This window comes from Candoia aspera, chromosome 13 (assembly GCF_035149785.1).
Source record: "Candoia aspera isolate rCanAsp1 chromosome 13, rCanAsp1.hap2, whole genome shotgun sequence".
Lineage (NCBI taxonomy): Eukaryota > Metazoa > Chordata > Lepidosauria > Squamata > Boidae > Candoia > Candoia aspera.
This window is the reverse complement of record NC_086165.1, coordinates 5,731,906-5,755,545: the sequence shown is the minus strand read 5'-3', so window position 1 is coordinate 5,755,545 and position 23,640 is coordinate 5,731,906. Positions and strand designations below refer to the sequence as shown.

The 23,640-nt window shown below is 45.4% G+C and overlaps 1 protein-coding gene across 3 annotated transcripts; it reads left to right on the top strand.

Moving 5' to 3' along the window:
* The first annotated feature begins 217 nt into the window (after nt 1-217).
* SCAMP2 (secretory carrier membrane protein 2) lies at nt 218-21,867 on the top strand. Of its 3 annotated transcripts, XM_063313854.1 has the most exons (10): nt 218-403; nt 10,208-10,288; nt 10,439-10,528; nt 11,548-11,661; nt 12,583-12,700; nt 13,263-13,391; nt 15,878-16,040; nt 17,145-17,246; nt 18,774-18,885; nt 19,775-21,867. In XM_063313854.1, the coding sequence occupies exons 1-10, from the start codon at nt 347-349 to the stop codon at nt 19,919-19,921; spliced, it is 1,113 nt and encodes a 370-aa protein (XP_063169924.1). In that variant the 5' UTR covers nt 218-346; the 3' UTR covers nt 19,922-21,867. The 3 variants fall into 3 exon arrangements, with proteins under 3 accessions (XP_063169924.1, XP_063169923.1, XP_063169921.1); XM_063313851.1 differs by lacking the exon at nt 11,548-11,661 and having other exon boundaries at nt 220-403; XM_063313853.1 differs by lacking the exons at nt 11,548-11,661; nt 18,774-18,885; nt 19,775-21,867 and adding an exon at nt 17,389-17,684 and having other exon boundaries at nt 219-403.
* Nucleotides 21,868-23,640: the final 1,773 nt, after the last annotated feature.

The following is a 23,640-nucleotide window of genomic DNA, read 5'->3' as shown; positions in this document are numbered from 1 at the left end:
CCTCTTCTTGTTTCCCCCCCCTCTCAACTGTTCCAGTCCACCTTCCTCCAGTCCACGGAAGGCGGAGACAAAAAAAAAAAGTCCCTGCACGCATGCGCCTTCTCGCCTCGCTCTTTCTCCTCCGCCCGGCCGATGAGATCACAGGGCGGGGAGGAGCTTATTGTCACGTGCAAAGGAACGGCGTCTCGCCCCCGAGGCAGCATTGCGCAGGCGCGGCGGAGCCCGAAGGGGCGGAAACCAGCCTTCTCCCGGAAGTGTGTGGTTTCTAGGGTGCAGGAAGCGGACCGGGCTGGGAACAGGTGCGGCGGACTTCGTCCCGGTTGGCGGGGAGGAAGAAGCAGCGGCCATGTCGGCCTTTGAGGCGAACCCCTTCGCGGATCCGGTGGACGTCAATCCCTTCCAGGTAAGCCAGGCCGAGCCGCGGGTCCTCTCTTGGCGTGGGGGGGGGAGGCAGGGAGTAGGCCCCACCCTAATTGTGGGGAGGGGACCTTTGCCTCCCCCCATAGATTCAGTGGGGGGAGCAGTGAAGTACCTTGACTCAATGGGCCTGCAAGGCAGCCATTCCCGACCTGGTCCCCCCCAGGTAGCTTAGGACTACAACTTCCAGCATTCCCAGCCCTCCTGGGCTGGGGGTTCTGGGTCGGGCGAGGGCGGGGGAAGTGGCTGCAGAGGGATTCATGGGTCTGGGCCGGGGGAGGTATTGCCAGCTGGCAGCCCTCTAACCCCAACTTAGCCCTTTTCAGGCGCTGAGCTTCTTTTTGGCATTTAAATTTCGCTTTTCGTTTTTAAACCCAACCACTTGTAGAGGAAAAGTAGACTTAGGAATAGTGGGGGAGCAAAGGTCAGCCATGAAGTGTGGATCTGAGCCTTGGCTTCCTCTCGTATTCAGGAACTACCTGCTCCACCAAGCTGGCATCCACAGCGGCCAAACTAGGCAAACGCTCCCCCTCCCCTTTAATAACATGCGCTTGTTGTTAGTCACACTCTCCTGGAAATTAGATTCGCTATCTATTTCCTTAACTGATTGACTCAAAGAAGTAGCCATGCTAGTCTCTTACAGCCAAAACAACATTTAAGAGTATTGTGGGTAATGCAGTCAACCCAATTTGGGTAAGAAATGTGTTTGTCCCCAACATTCTTTGTGGTTTTAGCTAATTTAGACACTTTCCTGCTCTCTAGCTCTGATCCATATCTTTTAGCTGGGCGAATGCAGCGTGCTTAATGCTGGCCCTAAGAATAAAAATGTAGCTGCTTCTGTTTCTGTAACACGCATCGCTGCAGCAAATAAACCATTTTGTGCTTTAACACGATAGCCTGGTTCCTGCAACATTGTGAGCCTCAAACTACCCATCTCTATTTTAGCATACAGTAGTGTAGTGCATTGGGTTAAACCAGCCAAAGGATGGGGGTGTTGACCACGAGCTTTAAAAGGAAGAGCTTAATTGCGCTATCCTGAGCTACTTGGAGAGGGATTGAGGGGGGGATAAAGAAATAAAATGTAAAAATGGCTGTCGCTAAATAGGTTGGTCAGATTTGTTTAAGTTGCTCATTTGTCCGATACAGAAACACTGTTTCTTCTGTTGGGTATATAATATAACACAAAAATGATACTAGTTCGTGGAGGTGAATAATAAACAAGGATTATGGAAGAGGCTTCTGATCTGCAATTTGAGGCTCCTTGGTTAGGGAAATGGCGATTCAGCAGGCTATATATGGGCCGAGCCACCCTTACATGATTTTCACAACTTTTCTTCTTGAAATACTAGCTAGCTTTTGGGACTGTGCTGCAGAACCTCTACAAATTTTTGCTGCACTTTGTTCTGCTTTGCAAAGATGGTTCCTGGCCCATTTTCCAAAGTGTTTTCTTCATCTATTTTGGTACCCTGCTCATGACCTTTTAAATACAAAGTATATAGTGTTTATTAAATATGAGTAATCATTCAAATGCTGCTGTAACAGTGTTACTATTCATGATCTGGCACAGAATTGATTTCATTTGTTTATTTGATTTTACAGCTTTAAAATACATTTCCTGTTGCTTTCCTCGTAATTCTGTTGGAAAGCATAAACAGCGCTTTGATGTTTGTCATTCCAAGTAGGTAACAATGGAAAAGAACCTATTCCAGATACTATTTTTTTAAAGTTTTTATTCTTGATCATCTATTTATTTAGACCAAGGAAGAGGAGGAATTTCCTACCAAGACCCATTTCTCAGTATCTTTTTCCTAAATTAGCTTACTTTATGGATTTGGGTAAAATAAAATTACTCCCATTTTGGGACTGTGAAGGAAGTGGGATGTAAATTTAAAGTTTATGATGATCTCCTAGGCGTGACAATGTGATTGTTTCTGTGCGTGCTGGCAGCCCTTTGAGGTAGGCCAGCTCAAGAAACAGACACAGCAAGGATTCCAGGAATGCTACTTTTGTTGTTGAAGGATATTGTATAATTGAGAGAGCCCATCTGGTGTAGTAGTTAAGGCATCAGGCTAGAAATCGGGAGGCCATGAGTTCTAGTCTCGCTTTGGGCATGAAGCCAGCTGGCTGACCTTGGACCAGTCCCTCCCTCTCAGCCCAAGAGCCAATCAGGCGTGGCAGGAGAGTTCTAGTCCCGCCTTGGGCATGAAAGACAGCTGTGTGACCTTGGGCCAGTCACTCTCTCTCAGCCCGACTCGGTGCAATGCAGACCAGCCTCCCCGTGGTGCACCCCGGGCAACGAGTCACGGCTAAATAGTCCACACATCTGGCTGCTGGACCTCACAAGGATTTCCTCAAACCATGTTTAGCTTTCTTTCAGGGCTAAGTTAAGAATGGAGAGCCGGTTTGGTCTAGAAACCGGGAGACTGTGAATTCTAGTCCCGCCTTAGGCATGAAAGCTGCTTGGGTGACCTCAGGCCAGTCCCTCTCTCTCAGCCCTAGGACGGAGGCAGCGGCAACCCACTTCTGAAAAACCTCGCCAAGAAAACCGCAGGGGCTAGTCCAGACAGTCTAGAATCGGCCACGATTGAATGGATTTTAAAAAAAACCTGTATAATTACAGAACCTTGAAAGTCTTTCTGAGTTTGTCTCATCTAATACTAAATCAAGACGGGCCTATTTTGAGCTAAGTTTCCACACTTCCTTCGATTTCTGGACTGTGTAATCTTCTTCAAGTCCTTCCTTAACTGCTCTTTCATACCTTCTCCAAGGCCAGCTCTAAATTCTTTTACAGGCCCACAGCTTAGGGTGGCTGCTGCATCTTCCTCCTTCCACTTCACGTTGTCTTGGAAAGTTAGAACTGAGTCGCTGGGAGGAAGAACTCTGATTTTATTGTTTGGGAGGAAAAAGATTCTTTTGTTTTAAAGCGCACCTTCGAAGAGTCACCGTTTTTATACGCTGGAACTTGTTTGTAACACTTTTCTTATTTCGCTAGCTTCTCTTCCTCTTGACGTGAGAATGGTTAACAAAGGCACTAGAGCCAAGTTGCAATTTCTTCAACTGGGAGCTCTGACAATAGGGTTTAGAAGAAATTTTGAGTCACGTACTGCGTTATCTCTTCAGATATTTTCGTTTTTGTGTCATGTAGCATTTCCTCTTGTGAAATACCTTTTGCTCTAGATTGGGAGCCTGTAGGAAGATATTTTTTGTATCTTTTGACACAATGCTTAGGATCTTTTAGGCATGTTTTTTTTTTAATTAGACAAACATGAATTTACGACATTGGGAAACCTTTTATCTAATGAGATGGACTTTGGCACTAATTGTACCATTGTAAAGTTTGGGGATTCTTTGAACACTGCAGATCTGCTTGGATTGCAGTGTTTTTCAACCTTGGCAACTTTAAGATGTGTGGACTTCAAATCCCAGAATTCTGGGAGTTGAAGTCCACACATCTTAAAGTTGCCAAGGTTGGCTGGTTGGGGGATTCTGGGAGTTGAAGTCCACACATTTTACAGTTGCCAAGGTTGAGAAACACCGGACTATAGTAATCTTTCCATGTTGTTTTACTTCTGAAATTAGCCTGTAGGTTTTTAATTGCTGCTTGGTCTAGTTACTCCTATACCATCAGCCCTACTGGTTCATAACCTGTGACACCCGGTTTTATGGAAAATGGGCAGAAGAAAAACAATACCCTAGATGAAATTATAAAATGAGCTTTTTATTATGACATGGTCATAATTCCTAAACACATGTACAAGGGAGTGAGTCTCATTGAGTACAGTTAGTACTGTTCTTCTTAGTAATCATAAGTAGGGTTGTGCTGTTCCCTTTCCACTGGGCAGTCAGCCCTTGTACTGGGTTCAAATGAGCCCTAACAGGCTTTCAGTTCACCAGCTTAAATTCTAACCCTTAGTAAATAAGTGAATTACGTTTTTAATCCTAAATTACAGCATTCATAAATTGCTAGACACAGATTGCAAGCAAGATGATCTGCACTCTGATCTTACGGATGTTTACTTAGAATTAAACTTCACTCAACTGGGTGACATTTTTTCCCAAAGGGGGGGGGGGAGCCCATGAAGGATTCCAGCCTTACTTTGGTGAGATTCAGAGGGCTGGTGTGCTGAGCCAATAGTGGGGCAGTTCTTTTCTTAAAATTCCCAGTTTCTTTTTCAAAGGCCTGGTTGCCGCATGAACCCAGTCTTGTAAAAGTAGTTTGAGCTTTGCACGAGCAGCTTGTCATACAATTATGTGGATTTTTACCGCATTGTTGCAAAATGACGGGTATTAGGGTGAGACACTGGAACTCTGAACGCCAATTTCCAGCCTCTGTGTGATTGTATCCAACACACTCCTGTGCTCCTAAAGGTATATTGTACTTGGGCCAAAGACATGTCCTCCGTTTGCAGAATTGCCAGTGACTGATAGCCCTTTCGGGGGAATTCTCCCAGCCTGCGAACGGTTCCCCTTTTCTTGGCAACGCCAATCAGCTGAGTGAGCAGAACATATCCATATCCTCAGGAAGCGAGTGTTGGGCTGAACCAGCTATTGCAGCCATGCCTGGCAAAGCCCATCTGGTCTCAAAACAAAGTGTCCTGAATTAGCTGGCTCCACACAGCATATGGATTGACATGTCGCTGCATTCCTGGGCCACCAGGCGTCCTTTACTCCCTAACTTTTGACGTCAGGAAGCTGTTAGTCTTTATTGTCTTAGAGCTGCTGTTTTGTTTTTAATCCGTTCAGTTGTGTCCTATCCTTGGAGACCGAATGTCCCTGCAGTTTTCTTGGCAAGGTTTCTTCAGAAGTGGTTTGCCATTGCCTCCTTCCTAGGGCTGAGAGAGGGTGACTGGCCCAAGGTCACCCAGCTGGCTTCCTGCCCAAGGCGGGACTGGAACTCACAGCCTCCCGGTTTCTAGCCTGCTTCAAACGGCTTATTTGTAGAGCTTGAAACTGCTTGCTTTTTGAGCTGCTTGGTGGGGAGTAAATCCCCCAGGGAGTTTCTCCATTTCTAGAATGCAGCTTGAATCTCAGTAAAAAGATTTTGGTCCATCTCCAAACCCTGTCTTTGTTTGCCAAGGGAGTTGGCAGCTGGATTCTAGGCTCCTAATCTTGTTGAACTGGGCGTGGGGGTGTGGGGCAGAGGCTAATGCTGTCAGTCAAAGGCTTTGTAAAACATAACGGAACGATTCCCAAGCATTGTAGGGAGAAAACCTGTGGCACACAACACAGGTGGGTAACCTTTTAGAGGTCAGAGAGGGTGTGGTAGAGGCCTTAAGTTGTTGCAAAGACTTGTTTAAATGGGGGCGGGGGCGGGGGAACTGTTAGGATATGTCCGGGCAGTCACAAAACATCCATTAACCAGAAGGTGAACTAGCTCTCTGGATCTCTAGGGGACCTTTGTGAAGCCTGCCGGCATGCTTACAAATTAAAACCATGCTAGAAGACATTGCTCTGATTTGCAGCACAGCTTCCTTAAAAAAGTTTTTCTTTTTTCTTTTAATTAAAAAGAAGTATTTCAAAACATCCTCTGGAGCAGGTAGTTTGGCCACAAGAAAATTATCTGGAGCATCCTGGTGTGTTTGGCACCACGCTGCCTCCCCTGCAGGATAGAGATTTCTATTCCACCCCGTTCCGGAAGTCAAACTTTCACACTTAGGCAAACTTGGTGTGACAAAATAGCTGATGCAATTTGCAACCCTCCTCCTTCCCTCTCTTCCCTTTTACAAAAGTGAGGATTCTGTAATTTCAGTAAAACTGCCAAGCACACAGCAGTCTTTCAAGTTGTTTAGCCTGTCCCATGATGTTTTTTCAGAATGCTGCTTCTCCTATGATCTTAAGCTTTATCGGTACTTAAAACAGAATCTAGGGTTCTGGGCTCTAATTGGTTAAAAATAACTTGTTCCATCAGTTAGATTCAAGTCTATATTCAGTGAAATCCACGTTTCAATATTATTATTAGGTTCTCTTCCCCCTTCTCCCTTTTTAATTTTTTTTAAAATCTGAAACATTAATTTTATTGTTTTACTTTTTCAAAAGGAAATGATATCTCCTTGGTCAAGGAAATCAAATGTAATCAAATTTTTAAATATAATCATGTTGAAGTGACCGTTTTGGAGTACTTTCAGTCATCCATTTGACCCGGTTGACTTTTAAATCTACAAGTATAGGCCTTAGCTGGGGAAATCAGCCATGGAGACAGGCATTTTGAACTCTCAGACCTTGGTATTACTTTCCAGTGAATCAGTTCCTGTCAACGCATGATGTAGCCAGACCGAAAAAACAAGTTTTGCTCTTTCCTCTCACTGTTAAGGTCGTCCTCTATACCAGTGTTTTTCAAACTTGGCAACTTTAAGATGGGTGGACCAACTCCCAGAATTCCCCAGCCAGCCAGCATGGCTGGCTGGGGAATTCTGGGAATTGAAGTCCGCCCATCTTAAAGTTGCCAAGTTTGAAAAACAACTGTTCTACAGTCCCTACAGATCCTGCATCCTTGTAGAGGAAACACTGAACCATGGTCTCAATGAAAATATGAGGAGTCTGGGACAATCAGGAACTTAAGTTGAAAGATTAAGCAAAAGATCTATGAGCTTTCCTCGTTTGTTTGTTTGTTTAAATATAGAGGCCAAATGACTCTGGGCAGCTTCCATTTTAAAGAACAATAGGAAAAAAGAAAAGCAAGCACAATTCACCAAGGAAAAACCCGGGGTCACCCTACCCTGAGGCTGTCTTGATGCTTGGGGCACCTATACAAAGTCCTTGAATGGGGTGTTTTCAGCTGCTCTGTGGGTCTGCCCCCCCCCCCCCCATCTCAAGCGAGGGAGGAGAGAAAGTGCTTGAAGGGAAACATTTTCAGTGTAGTTTCAGTCCAGCGCTCAGCTGGAGGGTTGGACGATACAGAGCTTCCCCGTGGTTGGTTGGTGTGTCCTTTAGTAGGTGCTGCTCTCTTTTATTTCCATCCTGTGCATCAAGCACCTTGCCTCAGTATAAAAATCAAGCTCAGTAACTACTCCAGAAAAGCCGTAAGTTGCAACACACAGGAGCTGTTCTTTGGAACTGGTGGCTGAACAATCATGTACCAACCAGTGCTAAATAATATCAAAACTAATACTAAATAATCGGAAGAGGGTGAACTGCGATTTTTACAATCAAAATTTACCTCTGCAGTAAACTCTAATTGCAATCTCCAGGATATGTAACATTAGAAAAGCTAAAGTGTGTTTGGGGAAATATTCTATATCAGAATTACTGAACATTTAAATGTTCCTATATGATTTAATGAAATTCCTTATTAAAGTGTCAGGATTCCTGCGTTACATGTTTTTTTCCTGCATTCACAGAAAAACAATATTCTTCTTGTCAGTAAGATTGGCTGCTCTGTTACGTTCTGCGAATTGGAGTGTCTTTTATGTCTGGCACAAAATCCACTTTTTGGATATTTGCTTCCTTGGCAAACGAGTAATATCCTAGTTATATATCAGTGGGATTTCAGTGGGATTTTGAAGATTGCATAGTGTTTGATGGGATTAGAGGACATGGTTTCATTTCCATCTTTTATATACTGTAATTAAAAACTAAGCCGTGCACTCAAAGGACTATCACCAAAGCCCTTACATTAGGCGAAATGCAGCCACAGTGCTTGGGGAAGAAGTGAGGTTTCAAAGCACAAGAGGTCCCAAAGGAGAGATTGGGTCTCTAAAATAGATGGCACATTTTGCCTGCACAGGTCCCCATCTTCAAATCTTGGCTTCTCCAGGTAGAGTTGCAAAAGTCCTAGATAGAGAATCACTTCTTGTCCATGTAGCCACCATTAAACTAGACATATAATAATAATAATAATAATAATAAGCTTTGCCACAGTCATCTTGTAGTACAGCTTGGCCGCAAAGAGCCCCTACCACACTAAAGCCTCCTGTGTGGAAGAACTTTGCTCTGGACTGGGTGGCAGAGAAGTCTTCATGCCAAGAACTTTGTTGAGTTCCCCGGTTTTCTTTTGGGGCTGCTCAGCAGCTACTTCTGAATTTTTGCAAAGCAGTGGAATATGCAGTCATGGTTGCTTCCCTGAATTCAGCAGGCCACCTCCATAGTAAAAATATGCTGGATTCCAGGCTGCCTGCACCTGTTTCCCTCCTGGGAGTGATTCACAAAGCTTAATCCGGGAGTGTCAGGACCTGGACTGTTTACCTGAAGTTATTCATTAAATGGGAGCTTCCAGAGTTCACCTGTCGGGCTAAGCTGTAATGGAGGTTGTTTCGTTTGGCTTTGAACAGGGAGGAGCATCATTTTGGTGCCAAGGGCCCCCTTTACATTTGGGGGAGTAGGGGTGACAAAGGAGGGGCGGCCACACTTGGTGGAATTCAGATTTTGTGGGAGTTCTATGCATTTTCTTCATTTTGTGACCAATGTTGTGACCTGCTTTAGGGTTTATAGTTGCCCACTTTAAGTTGCCTATCTGGGAATAGCAGGAAACTGCCATTAGTTCTCAGCAATCATGATTAGAGGGTTTCCATAGCCACAAAACAGGGTCAGAGGCAGGTGGCCCACCTGTCTTTACAAGATGGGTGAGAACCTCCATTCTGAGTGGTTAACTGATTCCTGTAATGTAAGACCCCAGCTAATATGCCTTAGTAAATCCAAGCTTATTGTGATAAGCAAATTTAGCTGTGGGTGACAGGATACAGAGCTGCCAAATGGCTCTGCCTGTGCAGTATTAGACCTGGATCTTTTCACTGACCAACCGTCCCTTCCCATTATTTGCTTGTCTTTACTTTTACAACTATACCTCCCTTTCCCCATCTTTCTTGTTGCATCTCACCTATGTCTGCTGCATCTCCCTCAGAAGGTTGGCTGAAGGATTCCAGCTGCCTTAAAACGCTCCTGTCTTTTCAGTATATAAGTGGTGCATCCCTGGCCTTCTCTTTCCAATCTCTGCTCAGAATCCACTTTTTCCAGCAAGCCCACAGCTTATCTTCTTTCTTTGATCTTCCCAGAGCTGGTGCCTTGTGGCCGGCAGAGTCAGAAGGGAATGTGTGCCATTCAACAGATCCAAAGAGCAGTGGCTTGGGTCAAGCTGTTCTATGGTGACCCACCTTGAAGTAAATACAATGGCTTTTCGCCACATTCTGCCCTTCCTCTTTTTTTCTCATCATTTCCTCTAGGCGTAGGGTTTCCCAACTTTGGCCACTTTAAGACATGTGGACTTCAACTCCCAGAATTCTCCAGCCAGCATGCATGAACTCTGGGAATTGAAGTCCACACGTCTTAAAGTTATCAATGTTGAGAAACACTGCACTAGCCACTGGATTGCCTGTATTTTTAAACCGGGGGGCTCACATCCCCATCTTGCAAGGGAATCACGTGATCTGTCATTGAGTATAGTTCCTCCCCTTTTTTGCTTTATTAAAATAGCACGTCTTTAAAAAAATAAGAGCAGCAACAGTAATGTAAAAGCTGCTTTGGAGACACAAAGACACATGCATAAAAATAATGCCCTATAAAGATAAAAAGCAGTTATCTGACGGCTGATCACCAGTTAAACCCATCAGAAAAATACAACTACAAAACCCAACCCAGAAATTGGGGAAAGTTCACTAGCCAAGTTCACTGGCTCTGCTGGCTGGGGAATTCTGGGAGTTGAAGTCCACACGTCTTAAAGTGGCCAAGGTTGGGAAACCCTGCATCTAGACTGTAAACTGAATGGGTCCAAGAACCTCATCTAAAATTAAACCTACAGCAGTGACATGTTCCAGGAAATATATAATATTCCTCCTCTTCCTCTCTCCTTCTCTTCCAGGATCCTTCAGTCACCCAGCTGACCAATGCAAACCAAGGTACTCTGGATGAATTCAATCCATTCTCGGAGAACTCTCGGCTGGTAAGTTCAGGATTAGATTCAGCCTTGAATGACGACCATGGTTGAGTCCCCTGTGTGGGAGCTGTGGAGGACTATTCTTGATGCTCTGCACCTGGGAGCCCATTTGAGATATTCTGCCTCTCACCTTCTGATATTTCCCTCCCTCTTTAGGCGAAAGCAGCTCAGACGTTGCCAGCAACCCAGCCTGCGGGTGGCTCTCAGCCCGCTGTGCTTCAGCCTTCTGTGGAACCCACCCCACAGGTGTGCCCCCTCCTTTACGCTTTGTGTTACTGGATTCTGTCTCTGCAGGACCCCATCCCTGCTACCGTAATAGGCAGGCCCATGTAGTGCTGATCAGGGTGGTAGATCTCTGGAAAGGGTATCTTAATATACTTTTTCTATGGAGATATATATATATATATCAGGCCCAGAACACTCCTTGCCACTCCCCTTGTCCAATTAGGTTGGGACTCCAACTCCCAGGATTCATAGCTAGCATGCTTGCTCAAAGGATTCTGGGAGATGAGGTCTCAGCACATCTGGAGGAGGGGCCAAGCAGAAGAAGGCTAAAGTAAGATGTGAACTGGGTGGATTAAATTGACCTTCTGCCTCTGTCACCTTTATTTCACTCTACTAACCTGGAATATCTCCTGCTAGATCCCTCTCTTCTTTTAGAAGTCTACCAGCCATTTAAGGCACTTTGCCCAAACTGTCTTCATTCCCCTTGGGTCGTTCTCGGCTTCTCTCTCTTGTCTGTTTCACAGTCCCTCCTTCACATGTCTGTATTTCAGCTTCTGGACTTTGGGCTTCCCTCAGTGTGGTTTCTTCATAGCCTTGGCTTTTCCTTCCTCCTCAGCATTTCGGCCTTAAGTACCCTGCCTGTCAGGCACCTTCTTAGCTGTTTGCTGGGGCTGATGGGGCTTGGCATCCAGTGTGCAGAGGCCCATAGATTCTCGATTCCCAGCTTAAACTAATGACGGCACAAAGAAAAGATTTGCAAAAACTTCATCAGGATCAGTTCATCCATGGATGACAGTGACTTTGCCTGAAAAAAAAAATCTGAGGGATATTTAATATTCTTTTGGTTGTTGCATCGTGGGGAAGAACAAGTTGCGCTAAATATTCCTAGTGGTCTGTTTTCCCCTGTGCGTTCTTCTCGTTCCCTGCCCTGCTCTTGTCTTACTTCTCTAACCCGTTTCGAGTGTGAATTCCTCAGTTCCAGAAGCTAGCAGGCCAGTCCCGTCCCACAAGCTTAGAACAAGCCTAGTTGTGTGTTGCAGCTGCTGCTTAGACAGGCCAGCAAGTACCTGACTCCCAAATTCATCTCAGCAAGTTCAGAAGGTTCAGAGAGGCAGAAGTTGCTAGAAGACAGCAGCAGTCAGAGTCACCACCAGGTAAAACGGGAAGGGTAGGAAATCCCACCAGAAGAACGTGGCACCCCTCCCTCCCTCTAGAAATTCAGTTGCTTCTCCCAAAGCGAGGGAGGGAGGAAGGTGCTTTACGTTTCAGCATTATTCCTCCTTTCCATTTGGAATTATATTTGAAACAAGCACCCGGAAAAGCAGAGGGAAGTGTTGCAGGGAAAGGGGCAGTGTTTGCCCACAGAGAGGGAGAGATTTGAATAAGTTCTTCTGTCTGTGCCTCTGAAATCCTTTATTTCATATGGACGTGGGTCTGCCGTTTTGCAGAAAGTCAGGAAAGCTTGTCACAAAATGCTGGAGAGCAATAAATTTTGAGAACCTCTGGGGTTTTTTAAAATATTTTTTTTAGCCTTTTAGAGAAACCTAGAAACAGATACCAGATTCTTCCAAAAGACTAAAATTTGAGGATTCGGTTTTGCCACTTTTTAGCTGTTTGCAGGGTTGGAGCGGAAGTGCTGTATCTACAGAATGCCTGGATGCTTTTAAGGCAGTGTTTTTCAAAACTTGGCAGCTTTAAGATATGTGGACTTCAACTCCCAGAATTCCCCAGCCAGATCTTACATTACAGGAATCAATAAACTGTAGTTAACCCCTCACAATGGAGGTTCTCACCCATCCTGTAAAGACAGGTGGGCCACTTGCTTCTGACAAGACCCTGCTTTGTGGCTGTGGAAACCCTCTGACCATGACTGGCTGGGGAATTCTGGGAATTGAAGTCCACAAATCTTAAGGTTGCCAAGTTTGAAAAACATGGTTTTAAGGGCTAGAAAGCAACATAACCTCCACTCCAAAGCAATGACGTATACTGTCTCTTGCTAGCCCCCTGCCCCAAGCTTTACTTTCAGCCTTCCCTTCCCTTTTCTAATAATTTTTATTGCTTCTCCTTGCCTTCAGTCTGTCGCCTCAGCAGCACAGGCTGGCCTCCTGCAGCAGCAAGAGGAATTAGAAAGGAAAGCTGCAGAGTTGGACAGAAAGGAGCGTGAACTGCAGAACAGCGCAGCAGGCTTCAACCGTGAGTGAAGCTCAAGCCTCCCCGCCCCAGTAAAATAACTAGACAATCCATGACCCGTTGGGTCATCGTTTCGGAGATATTTCCTCACCAGATTCCTCAATGCCTGCAACAATGGCAGAGCTTCCGATGGGCTACCTTCACTGGGAAAGTTCTTAAAAATTCAGGGGGGTATTCAGAGATGGATCTGCCTTGAAAGTACCCCGTGTTGAACTGTATAGCCCAGTCAAACATCAGGAGTTGACCACGGGAAATGTTTTATGACCTTTTGTATTATGTCATAAAACGTTTTATAAAATTTGCCAAATTTCTACTCTGTGGGAGTCACGGGTCCCAGATTTTGGACACATTCTGTAAGGTAGCCCATTTGAGGTATCCTGGTTCAAAAATTGTTGCCCTACGATGCACCATTTCGCCCGGTTAAAGGTTACAAAGTATCAAACAGACACAAGAGTTTTAGTAGTGTATATATCAATACGGAGGAGGACATCTACTCCAACCCCCTCCTCAGGGCAGGCATGTGGTGGAAGCCCTTCCAGAAACGCGTGTTCTTTTCTCCACCTAGCCAAACAGAACAATTGGCCCCCACTTCCAAAGAACTGTCCGATCAAGCCTTGCTTCTATCAAGATTTCTCTGCGGACATCCCAGCCGACTATCAACACATTTGCAAAATGCTGTATTACCTGTGGATGTGTGAGTAGAAGTGGTGAAGGGAGGCTTGGGGGCATTCTCCAAGATAATGAAACAATTACACTTTTTTTTAATTATTAAAACGATCGGTACAAACTCCCATTTGAAAGTGCCTGGTGCATGGTTGATGACGCCTATGTGGAATCAACACAGGACTCACAGCACAAATCATCAAAGCTGACTGCAGTCTTTATTGATACAGTGCGCACCGGAGGGGTCCTCACCAAGATGGTGGGTGCCTCCCCTGCAGACAAAAGAAATGCACTGATATTTATACATTACAGAAAAGGAAAGGATGTAAGCATACATACTCAGGATGATGCAGGCATATATACATATTCATAAGCAATAGATCTCAAGTTACTTTCTGTCCTACTTATCTACTCTGAAGAAAGCCATTGTCTTAGTGGGAAGAAGGGAGGGAGCAAACTTCTTGAATAAGGGATTTGTGGGTTGCTATAGGAATGTCCTGATAAAAGTTAGCAGAAGCTGGTGTGAGATAGCTTCCAAGGTTGTTGCCACATACCTTTATGTTTCAATTTGGTTTAAATGGGACCATTCATCTGAAAACTTATTTTTCTCACACCTATTTCCATAAGTGGTCTCTTCTAGCATATGGGTGGAGGAAGGTTAAGGGAGGGAGCATGAGTTAACATTAAAAACATTGATATTACATTATTATGCCACAGATTTAACAAAGATCTGAAAAGTTGGAGTGGGAAGCACCACTGTATTCTCCGGAGGTCCATAAAAATTGATTTGGTTCATGAATCAACCTCTCCTTGAACTCAATGTTGCCTCTCCTGAAGGCTTCACACCAGGCACAGGGGAAGGTTTTTCTCTCATTGTACTCTGGATTATGAGTAGCACAAAAGATTTCCACTTTTAATGGGTTTAACTGAGCCACAGAGCCAGTGAGAGCATACAACGGGTTAGAAAGGTTCTAAACTGGGCATTTTTCCTGCTCAAAGAAGAGATTCCTTGCCATGGCATTCTATAAAAAATAGGTTGGTGACTTCCTGGCATCCTCACTGGGATTGGCCGGTTGCTGACAGCAAAGAAATCACGGCAGCTCGGGAGCTGCTAAATAGGAACTGCGGAGTATTGACGTTTCCTGACAATCTGCTGCAGTGATCTGCCTTTTGGATCAGTTTTCTTTTCCACTGAGTGGCTATCAAAATGAGTAATGCGCAAGGTTGCAGTTCGATTAAATCATAGATGGTGATTTATCAGTGTTGTAACTGCACATTGGAGAGATGGTAGAGTTTGTGGCTACTTGCATGGATGTGAAAGAATGGTGGGAAACTCACAGCTAGCTCTGCATGCTACACCTGAGACTGGTGTGTGTTAGGTCGTAGCAGACCCTAAATGGCACACACTTCTTTGGTGCTCCTTTTTGAGGAGAAAGATGGCATCCTAGTCTTCATCTTACCTGCAGTTTTATTAACAGTCATCCCAAAACGGAGGCAGCTAATGGTAGAATCATCCTTTTCAGCAACCTAGATTGAACAATCATAACTTAGCTTAAATGTAATGAAGTATAAGACGATACACAAATGAATCCTGATACACATAATCCTCTTCCATTCTTGACACCATCAGATATTCCCATTTGCCACCCAGTAACCCATTTCCCATTATGTCCAAGCCAGAAAATTCTTAATTGCCAGACCTGGAACAAGCCAGATCTTTTACCGCAATCTGAACGTTAGCTTTAAATCCCAGCTTAAATCCAAAATTAGCCTTAGTTTTGAGCTCCAGTGGGACAAGAAGCTCAAGTTCACTACGATTTTCTGGCATTTTTGCAGCAAGGAGGAAAGGGTCCCACGTAGGCAAAAGACATTTGGACTGCTTGGTTCATCAAGTGGAGGTATGATTGCAGGAACTTGCCCAAGATTATGCTTTCAGATAAAACAGTCCTTTGAATAATGTCCATGCAATGCTGAGCGTGTTACCACTCTAGAATTTGAAATCCCTTTTGGTACAAGAGCACACATACAAATACTCCTTGCTTAACGACCACAATTGGGACTGGAATTTAGATTGCTAAGCATTGCCATCATTAAGTGAATCCAGACTGATCTTATGACCAATTTTGCAGCGGCTGTTAAGTGAACCACATGATCGTTAAGTGAATCACATGGTTCCCTATTGGTTTTGCTTATCGGAAGCCAGCTGGGAAGGTTGAAAATAGTGATCGTGCGGCTGTGGGACGCTGCAACCATTGTAAATGCATGACGGTTACCAAGCGCCCGAATCGTAATCCCATGACAATGGGGACGCTGTGACGGCCGTAAGTGCAAGGAATGGCGGTAAGTCGGTTTTTCAGCACCGTCGTAACTCCAGATACTCACTAAACGAGTGGTCGTTAAGCGAGGACTACCTGTATTTATCTTTCCCCCAGGCCTCAAAGAGCTTCATAGGCATTTCAGATCTTTACCAAAGCCTTTTTGCTGATTGCATTTTCTTTTCTTTTCTGTCCTGGCCAGTTCACTCAGTCACCCTGCTGCTAAACCTCCTCGCCTGCCTGGCGCGGTTCACAGTGGTCCCCGATAAAGCAGGAACGGACTTCGGCCTGTCTATCTTATGGCTTGTCTTGTTCACCCCCTGCGCTTTCCTTTGTTGGTATCGGCCCGTTTACAAGGCTTTCAGGCAAGTACCACGTTCCTCGTGGAGGGGCAGGGGCAATATCTAAGGTTGAAAGGGGCCGTAAGCCAAGTTATCTTGTGGGGGTTCCACGTTCTTGATGGAAGGTTCCACTTCTCCGTCTGTATAGCGAGCAGGTTTCTGAGAAAACTCACTGAGGTGCAAACTGCACAGATAAAAAGCTGGGAAGGAGGAGAGCTTTTTCACGGCCACCTGTTTGGTTATCTCTCTCTTTGGCCGAGAATAGTCGCTGCTCAGCCACTGCAGACCTATTAAAAAGAGTTAGGCTGAGAACTTGTGGGTTGCGAAAGGCCTTGCGGTGAAGTTCGTAGCTTGGGCCTTAAATATGTGTGCCAAATATTGCCGAGGGTAACTTTAGGAATCTGCGTCTGAAAAGATCTGCTTGTACAGGTGACCGTTCCATGCTTAGCATCCTAACACTTGGATGTAGATGTTGGGGAATCATTTGACAGGTCCACTTGCTAATTGTTTTTTCCACTAAGAAACCCGATGGTGGCACGAGGTTGATCGTGGAGCTTCACGCTCTCTTGGGAGATAGCCGTGTAGTTAAGTACGGTGTGGGGTAGTAGTAAATGTGTTGGACCGGGCCAGGGAGAGCCAGACTCAGGTCCACCCTGAACTCCAGAAACTCACTTGGCTGACTTTGAGCCAGTCACTCCCTTTCAGCCCAACCCATCTTACAGGATTATTGTTGGGAGGAGAGATTGCTCTATACATCACCTTGAGCTCCTCATGGAAAGGCAGGCTATAAAAACCAAATAACTAAATAAAAGAAGGAGGCTGTTTAGAATGGGGCGGGACATCTTCTGGGGACAAACGGGGTTATTCTTCGTTCTTTGGCCTGCTGCTGTTCTAATGCTCCCCTTAAAGCCAACCAGCCCTATGTCAAAGGCGTTGTCACATAAATGCTTTGGGCTCAGTGTTAAGAGTTATTTGTTCTGGAAAAGAGCCCTCGGATCCACAGTGTGCTTGTGCAGAATCCAGAAAGCTTAGCCCAGAACTTGGCTTCCGGCTGAGAAACCGCCTTCCGTTGTTAATGGTTCACTGCTATGACCGCCCCGGCTTGACTCTCTCCCTGTCTCTTCACAGGTCTGACAGCTCCTTCAGTTTCTTTGTGTTCTTCTTCATATTTTTTTGCCAAATAGCTATCTACGTCATCCAGTCTATTGGCTTCCCTAATTGTGGGAACAGGTAAGCCCAGGCACTCCCCGAAAGCCATGATGGACACAGCAGGCTGTTTTGCGTGCAGGCAAAGATACTGTTGCCTTGCGGGTTCCCTACTTACCACTTCTAAAGCCTCTCTCTTTTTTCTCCCGGTCTGCGGCTTTCACAGATCCCAGCTGAAGCACCTCTAACTCCATGCTTCCTGCTCTCAGCCCTCCGCCCAAAAGGCCTGTATCTCCTCTGACCTTTTCTAATGCATCCTGCCCGCGCTGTGCTTGCCCCTTGCATGCTTTCTGATGGCTGAATGGTGCCATCCTCCTCTCAACTGCTCTGGCTTCAAACAGCCTTCTCTCCCTCACAGGCTGTATTTTCGGGGCTCACCCCCTTAAGGCATTCTGGACTTCGTGGTCCTCAGCATTCATCTCTGTAACCCTCTTCTCCCTTTCTCAAGCAATCAACCCAATCAAGTCGTGGGGGTGGGGGGTTAGTTTATGTGTCCTGAAATCATTTGACCAGAACAAGCCAAAAGGGGAGGGACAGAAGCATAGAGGGGCCACAAGTTGTCAAAATCTCATGGAAGTGATGCCATGGGAACAAAGTGGGCTTTACAAATTCACTGGGCATATAATTCCTTTGTTCTGCATCACCTGCTTTATATCAGGAGGAGACAACTGGTCCCTCACGTAATGGTTCTTAGATCATCTTTAGAGATGTAGCTGAAGCACCCAAGGAAGCTTTTGCACAGTGCTGACAGCTCTTCTTGCCTATCTGGACCTTTTGTGGGTCAGTTGTGTGTGCAGAATCTGCCAGCGGCGTGTAGGACTTCATGCAGCTCCCAATTTATATGCCGGAACGGCTGGAAAACGAAACTGCGTCTGTGAACCAAGCTGGATGTGCTCAGTGGGTCTGGCTTGGTGTAAGACGATCTCCTTTTCTTGTTTTTTTATTCACCCTTCTCTTACTGCCCAATATTTCAGAACCTTTCCAAGTACAGATACATCACTCAGAAAAGAGTTGAAGAAAGAAGGATGGGATTCCCTTTCAGAAACTTTTCTGTTCAGAAATGAATTTTGAGATGCTGTTCCTTTAGGAAGCTGGGTTCTGCATCCCTCTCCCACCGGGGGGGCTCTGTTTTGAGTACTGTTTTAAAATTCCGTCTTTTAAAAATCCCACGTGTATGGCCAAGGCGGGGTATGAAAATTAATTTCTGTATCAACTAACAAGGCATCCTGGACTTAAAAGCAGAAAGACCCTTCCCTGATTGTCCAATTGTGGACAATCTTGATTAAATACTCAGAATTGGTTATCCCTGGGTACTACCTGTGGTAGCATGAGACATTTAGACCAAACAGGCCTCTTTAAGCAGCTGCTGAGGCACAGAAATTTCTTAGTTTTTTTCAAGTGGCTTCTTGGGAACCAGTAAGGGACTCAGGTGGGTCTTTGATATAGCTGGCCTCCTGTATCCGCAGTATTGATTCCCCATTCCCAGTGCAATCTGGATTCCTGCTTTCCTCCTGCTCATCCAATATCCCCCCCCCCCAACTTTTCTTCCAGTGGCTGGATTTTAGCACTCACGACAGAGAACTTGGCAGTGAGGATTATCATGATGGTGGTGGCTGTGTTCTTCATGTCCTGCGCTATTCTCTCCCTCTTCTTGCTAAAGCGAGTAAGTTATGGGGAAGGGCAAACGCTCTTCCGTGGTCCAGGGTCCTACAGTCATTTCTGGGTTGGTGTTCGTGTGGCTTGCCTCCCTCATCTTCACACGGGGGAAAAGGCAGCTTTAACCTTTCAGCAGCTAAAGGTCACCAACTCCCTGCCTTTTCCTCGCTGAATGGGGCTGACGGATAGCACAGTCCCAAATATCTGAAAGGGGCCTGTTGCCTACCCCACTGGTACTGCATTGCAACTTTTCCCAACTCTCTTTTTTTGCCACCTACATTTGGCTCAGACTGCCATCAGCTCCCTGATCCAGGGGGAATAGAAATATAGATTCTTTCCTCTTTTAAAGTAAGTTCTCCTGGGCAGGCAATCTACATGGCTAGACCTAAAATCTATTCTCTTAACACTGCTCAGAGTCACTATGCCAGTGTTTCTCAAACTTGGCAACTTTAAGACGTGTGGACTTCAACTCCCAGAAGTCCTCAGCCAGCATGGCTGGCTGGGGAATTCTGGGAGTTGAAGGCCGCACGTCTTAAAGTTGCCAAGCTTGAGAAACGCTGTGTTAGATTCTTATACGCAGGAGGACTGTATCATTTTTTGCTTGCTTGTTCCCCACAAATTTTAGGATAATTCTGATGTTCACATTGTCTTGCTAGCTTCTCTGCAAGCCCCTGCCAAAAAGTAGCTTGGGGGTTATAGACAGATCATCCATTCTGCAATGGTTAATTTACAATATTTGCATCCGTGGCCAGAGAGCCACCACTATCACCCTGCTTTGGGGTTTGTGTGGGGGTGCTTCTCCAGTGGAGCAGGGGATGAGCGGTGCCAGCTCGGCACCTGCTGGCGGGGCGTTTGCTGGAGTTCTGCTCTCACCCTGCTTTTCTCCACTCCCAAAGGTCCACTCGCTCTACCGCCGGACAGGCGCCAGCTTCCAGAGAGCGCAGGAAGAGTTCTCCCAAGGCATCCTCACCAACAGGAACTTTCAGACTGCCGCTGGCGGGGCAGCCTCTGCAGCTGCTCAAAATGCTTTCCGGGGAAACTGAAATTTCCCAGCGCGGGCTCGGGCCCTGCTTCCCTTCCACGCTTGTTCTGATTGTGAACATTCAGGCGGTTTTCTCCCACGGATACAAGTCCTAACCCCCAAGAGGCCTGCGGGGACTCTTCTCTCAAACTTTGCCCCGTCTCCCTCCGTGTCTTGTTGGAAGGTGCAAGGATCGGGGTGTCTAGCCTTTGGTGTGGTCTATTTCCTCCTCCCTCCCTCCCAATATAAATTCCTCCCTTTGGGTTACATGCATATATTTCGTGCACTTTCCATTCCCTCCAATGCCGGTGTTTGGGGAAGGTGATTTTGCACTCTTGAATGTCCCACTGGAAGCGTTAATGAACAATTACCCTCCTCCTCTCCCTTCATAATCCCAGTTGCTGCCCTTGCTGATTTTTAATTAGTCGGAGACCTTTAACTGCCGGCGTAGGATGGGTGTATGGCCTGCTTCCCCCCCCCCCCGTGTTTTCTGTGAGATGCGAAGGACACGATTTGAGAAATAACACTCCTTGCTAATTTTTTCCCCCCCTACAGCCTCCCAAAAAGCAGGTTTCCTATCTGTGGTTGAAATTTTGGAGAGTCGGGGAGGATAATTTCTTATTCGCCGGCTAGATTTGCCCCTGAGAAGTTAGCGACGTGGCCTTAGTGCCGGTCTTGGATCTTGAATGGAAGTGACGGGGTTTCGGGTTAAGCGGTTGAGTGCACAACTGAGATGAAGGGGGCAATTATTTCTCAACCACCTTTTTAGGCTTTTTGGTGATCCTGTGCTGATTCTACTTGACGCTGTCGTTTCTGTTTTGAAAAGTTCTTTTTTTCTCCCCCCCACCCGCCAACCCCAATACAACCATCAAAACAAATAGTTCAAAAAGAGCATGTTAACAAAAGCCCCTATTTCTGAAAAATAGGCCTATGGAAACAGCTCGCCTGGTTTTTACCAGACTTGAAACCGCAGTGAATTGGATGTGATTCAACAACGTGCATTCGTTTGGCAGAATTTTCGGTAGCAAACCAATAGCAAATCCGGCAATGTTTGTTTATCCCATCCCTGGCAGAGGCCCTCTGCATCTGCCAAGTGGTGGAGGTCTTAAGTTTGATGTCAATTCACTGCAGTGAAGAAAGAGAAATAGGTTTCCCAGTTGCCAGCACGTCTGGATTCAAAATAGTTTGGAGAGAAAGACTTAAGTGTTAGCAAACACTTGCTTGGGGCAGGATTGGGCGACAGGAAGCTCGTACAGTACGTTATCCTCATGTTCTCCAACCCAAGCGATGAACAACAGGCTCCACAAACATTCGGGCACTTTTCAAAGGCCTGTTTCAGCCTCTGCAAACAAATCAGTGTAAAAGCAAAACTTCAGCCGCCCCATCTGATCCACTTGGGGTTTTGATTGATTCCCCAAGAGCTATACCACCTTGGGGAGAACTAGAGGATTGGGAGTGTAGCTCTTAAAAACACTAAACGATCTGTCACTCTGTTACTTTCTTCAACATAATTTAAGTGATTAAGATGTATATCAGAGGCTTACAAGTAACTTTTAATAGATCTGATGGAGGGGGAATATTCGGGGGACTAAGATGTGGTTGCAGTCTTGCTGACCATTTTTTTTCCTTGCTTTTTACTCGTTTAGATGAACTTGGTGTCTCTCTCTTCTACCCTCCCCCAAAATACATAGGTTTTTTTCCCCCCAGATGTTTCCAAACCTGTTGTGAGGTTGGATGTAGCCTAGTACATCCCAGGGAAGTATCTCTTGGTTTCTGTCTCTTTCTTATTTTTATTATTATTATTATTCTTTGAATATATGTAATGATGGCAGAAATGAGATTTCTTTTTTTAATATCTTCCCCCCTTGGATGTATTTTCCACCTCTGATTTTTTTTTCCATGTAAAAAATGTATATGTCAAACTTTTGTGCTTAAATACAGAATAAAAATATCAAGACTTAGTAGAAACTTCTGGATCTGTTTGTTTTTTTTAATAGTCTCTCTGCACAAGGGGAGCAGTTGCTTATTTGCTTGTTATCTTCTGCTGCTATCTCCAGTATTGTTTCTTTGGCCATTTTATTTTCACAAAAATCTGTGAAGTAGGCCAGATTGACAGAGGCTGGGTCATCACCCTACTCCAGTGCTTCCCAAACCTGGGCAAATTACCCAAAATTGGGTAAAAGCGGTTTTCCTTTGGTAATGGTTTTGTGTATCATTACCCAATCACAGCAGGAACATTTAAATTGACTTAAAGACGCTTAAAGATGCATACTAAAGTATATTCGAAAATCTCCCAAAGTACTGCTATTAAGATGAAAATCAATGAAATTACCAATGGTAATTTGTTGAAATGACGTAACAATCCGTGATGTTGTTTTTATAATACAGGTAGTCCTCAAGTTACGACCATTTGTTCAGCGACCGAAGTTACGACGGTGCTGAAGGAAGGAACTTAGGATTTTGGGTATTGAAGGAAAAGGTTTGGGAAGCATTGGCCTACTCCATAACGTGATTTGCTTGGCTCTGGTGTTCCTTGCAGTCACTGGAGTTTACAAATCTTGGCTTGTGGCTTACTGTGACCAAGCATAGTTCAGTAAGCGCCAGTTAAATGATGGCTTGGCCCACATGAGCCAAGCCTGTGGCCTGAGCCACACACATGGACTCCATTGTCCTTGTACAACGCTGGCTTCAGTCCTTAGCTCAAAAGTATCCCATAGAATGCAATGGAAAAGACCTTCTTTGCTGAAACTCAGTTATAGAATAAAGACCACTTGCCTGAATGGATCGCTGATCTGGATTTGAGTCTGCTTCCTACTTCACACTAATGTTCATAGGATGGGGGGAAAGCATTTAATCTCTGACCTTTGAGAAAGCAGCAAAAAGGATGGGAGCCAATGACTTGGCATTACAGAGGCCTTCCCCAGAGGGCCAGAAGGTGTCCTTGATGGTGTTCTTCAAAACACCAACAGGAGTGATGCAAACCGATTTCTGCAGACATCTCTCTTAAGGATGGGTTAGCTTCAAGAGACCATTTTAAGGTATTGTCCGATAGGCTGGATCTCAGGGGCTGTTTGCACGCCATCCAATTTTCTAGCTTTACAGGACACACTAAGTCACAAGCTTAACGCAGGCTGGGCTCATGCAATACCCTATGCTACCCACAAGGAATTTAGCCTGTTGGGAAATGGAGCCAGCGCTTCCCTTCCTACGTAATTTCACCAAACAGTGAAAACCTTAATTGTATCCCTATCTTAACTCACCCTCGAAATCCCAACTGGCTTAAACGCAATGCTTAGATTACACAACACTTACACCATGACCCACCTCTTCTTTCCTTCAGGAAGGAAACATCCACACGTTAGGTGCCTTCTTGGATGGAGCAGTGGACGGGGTGCTCTCTCCTGGACCAGAAACTCACATCCTGGAAGCCTCGAAGGCCGGGGATTAGCTTCAGGAAAGGAGGAAGTCACAGCATAGGAAGGATACCCCTTGGGAAGATGCCCAAGATGCCCACTCTTTATTTTTTTTTCCCCTGCCTTTCAGTCAGTTTTTGATGACTGCCTGGAGAAGTCCCTGCAGTTTTCTTGGCAAATTTTTTTTGGAAGCAGTTGGCCATTGCCTGCTTTGCTAGGGCTGAGAGAGACGGACTGGCCCAAGGTCACCCAGCTAGCTTTGCCACCCATTCAATAAAGCCTCCTTTACTGTATGCCAGTGTTTCTCGACCTTGGCAACTTTAAAATG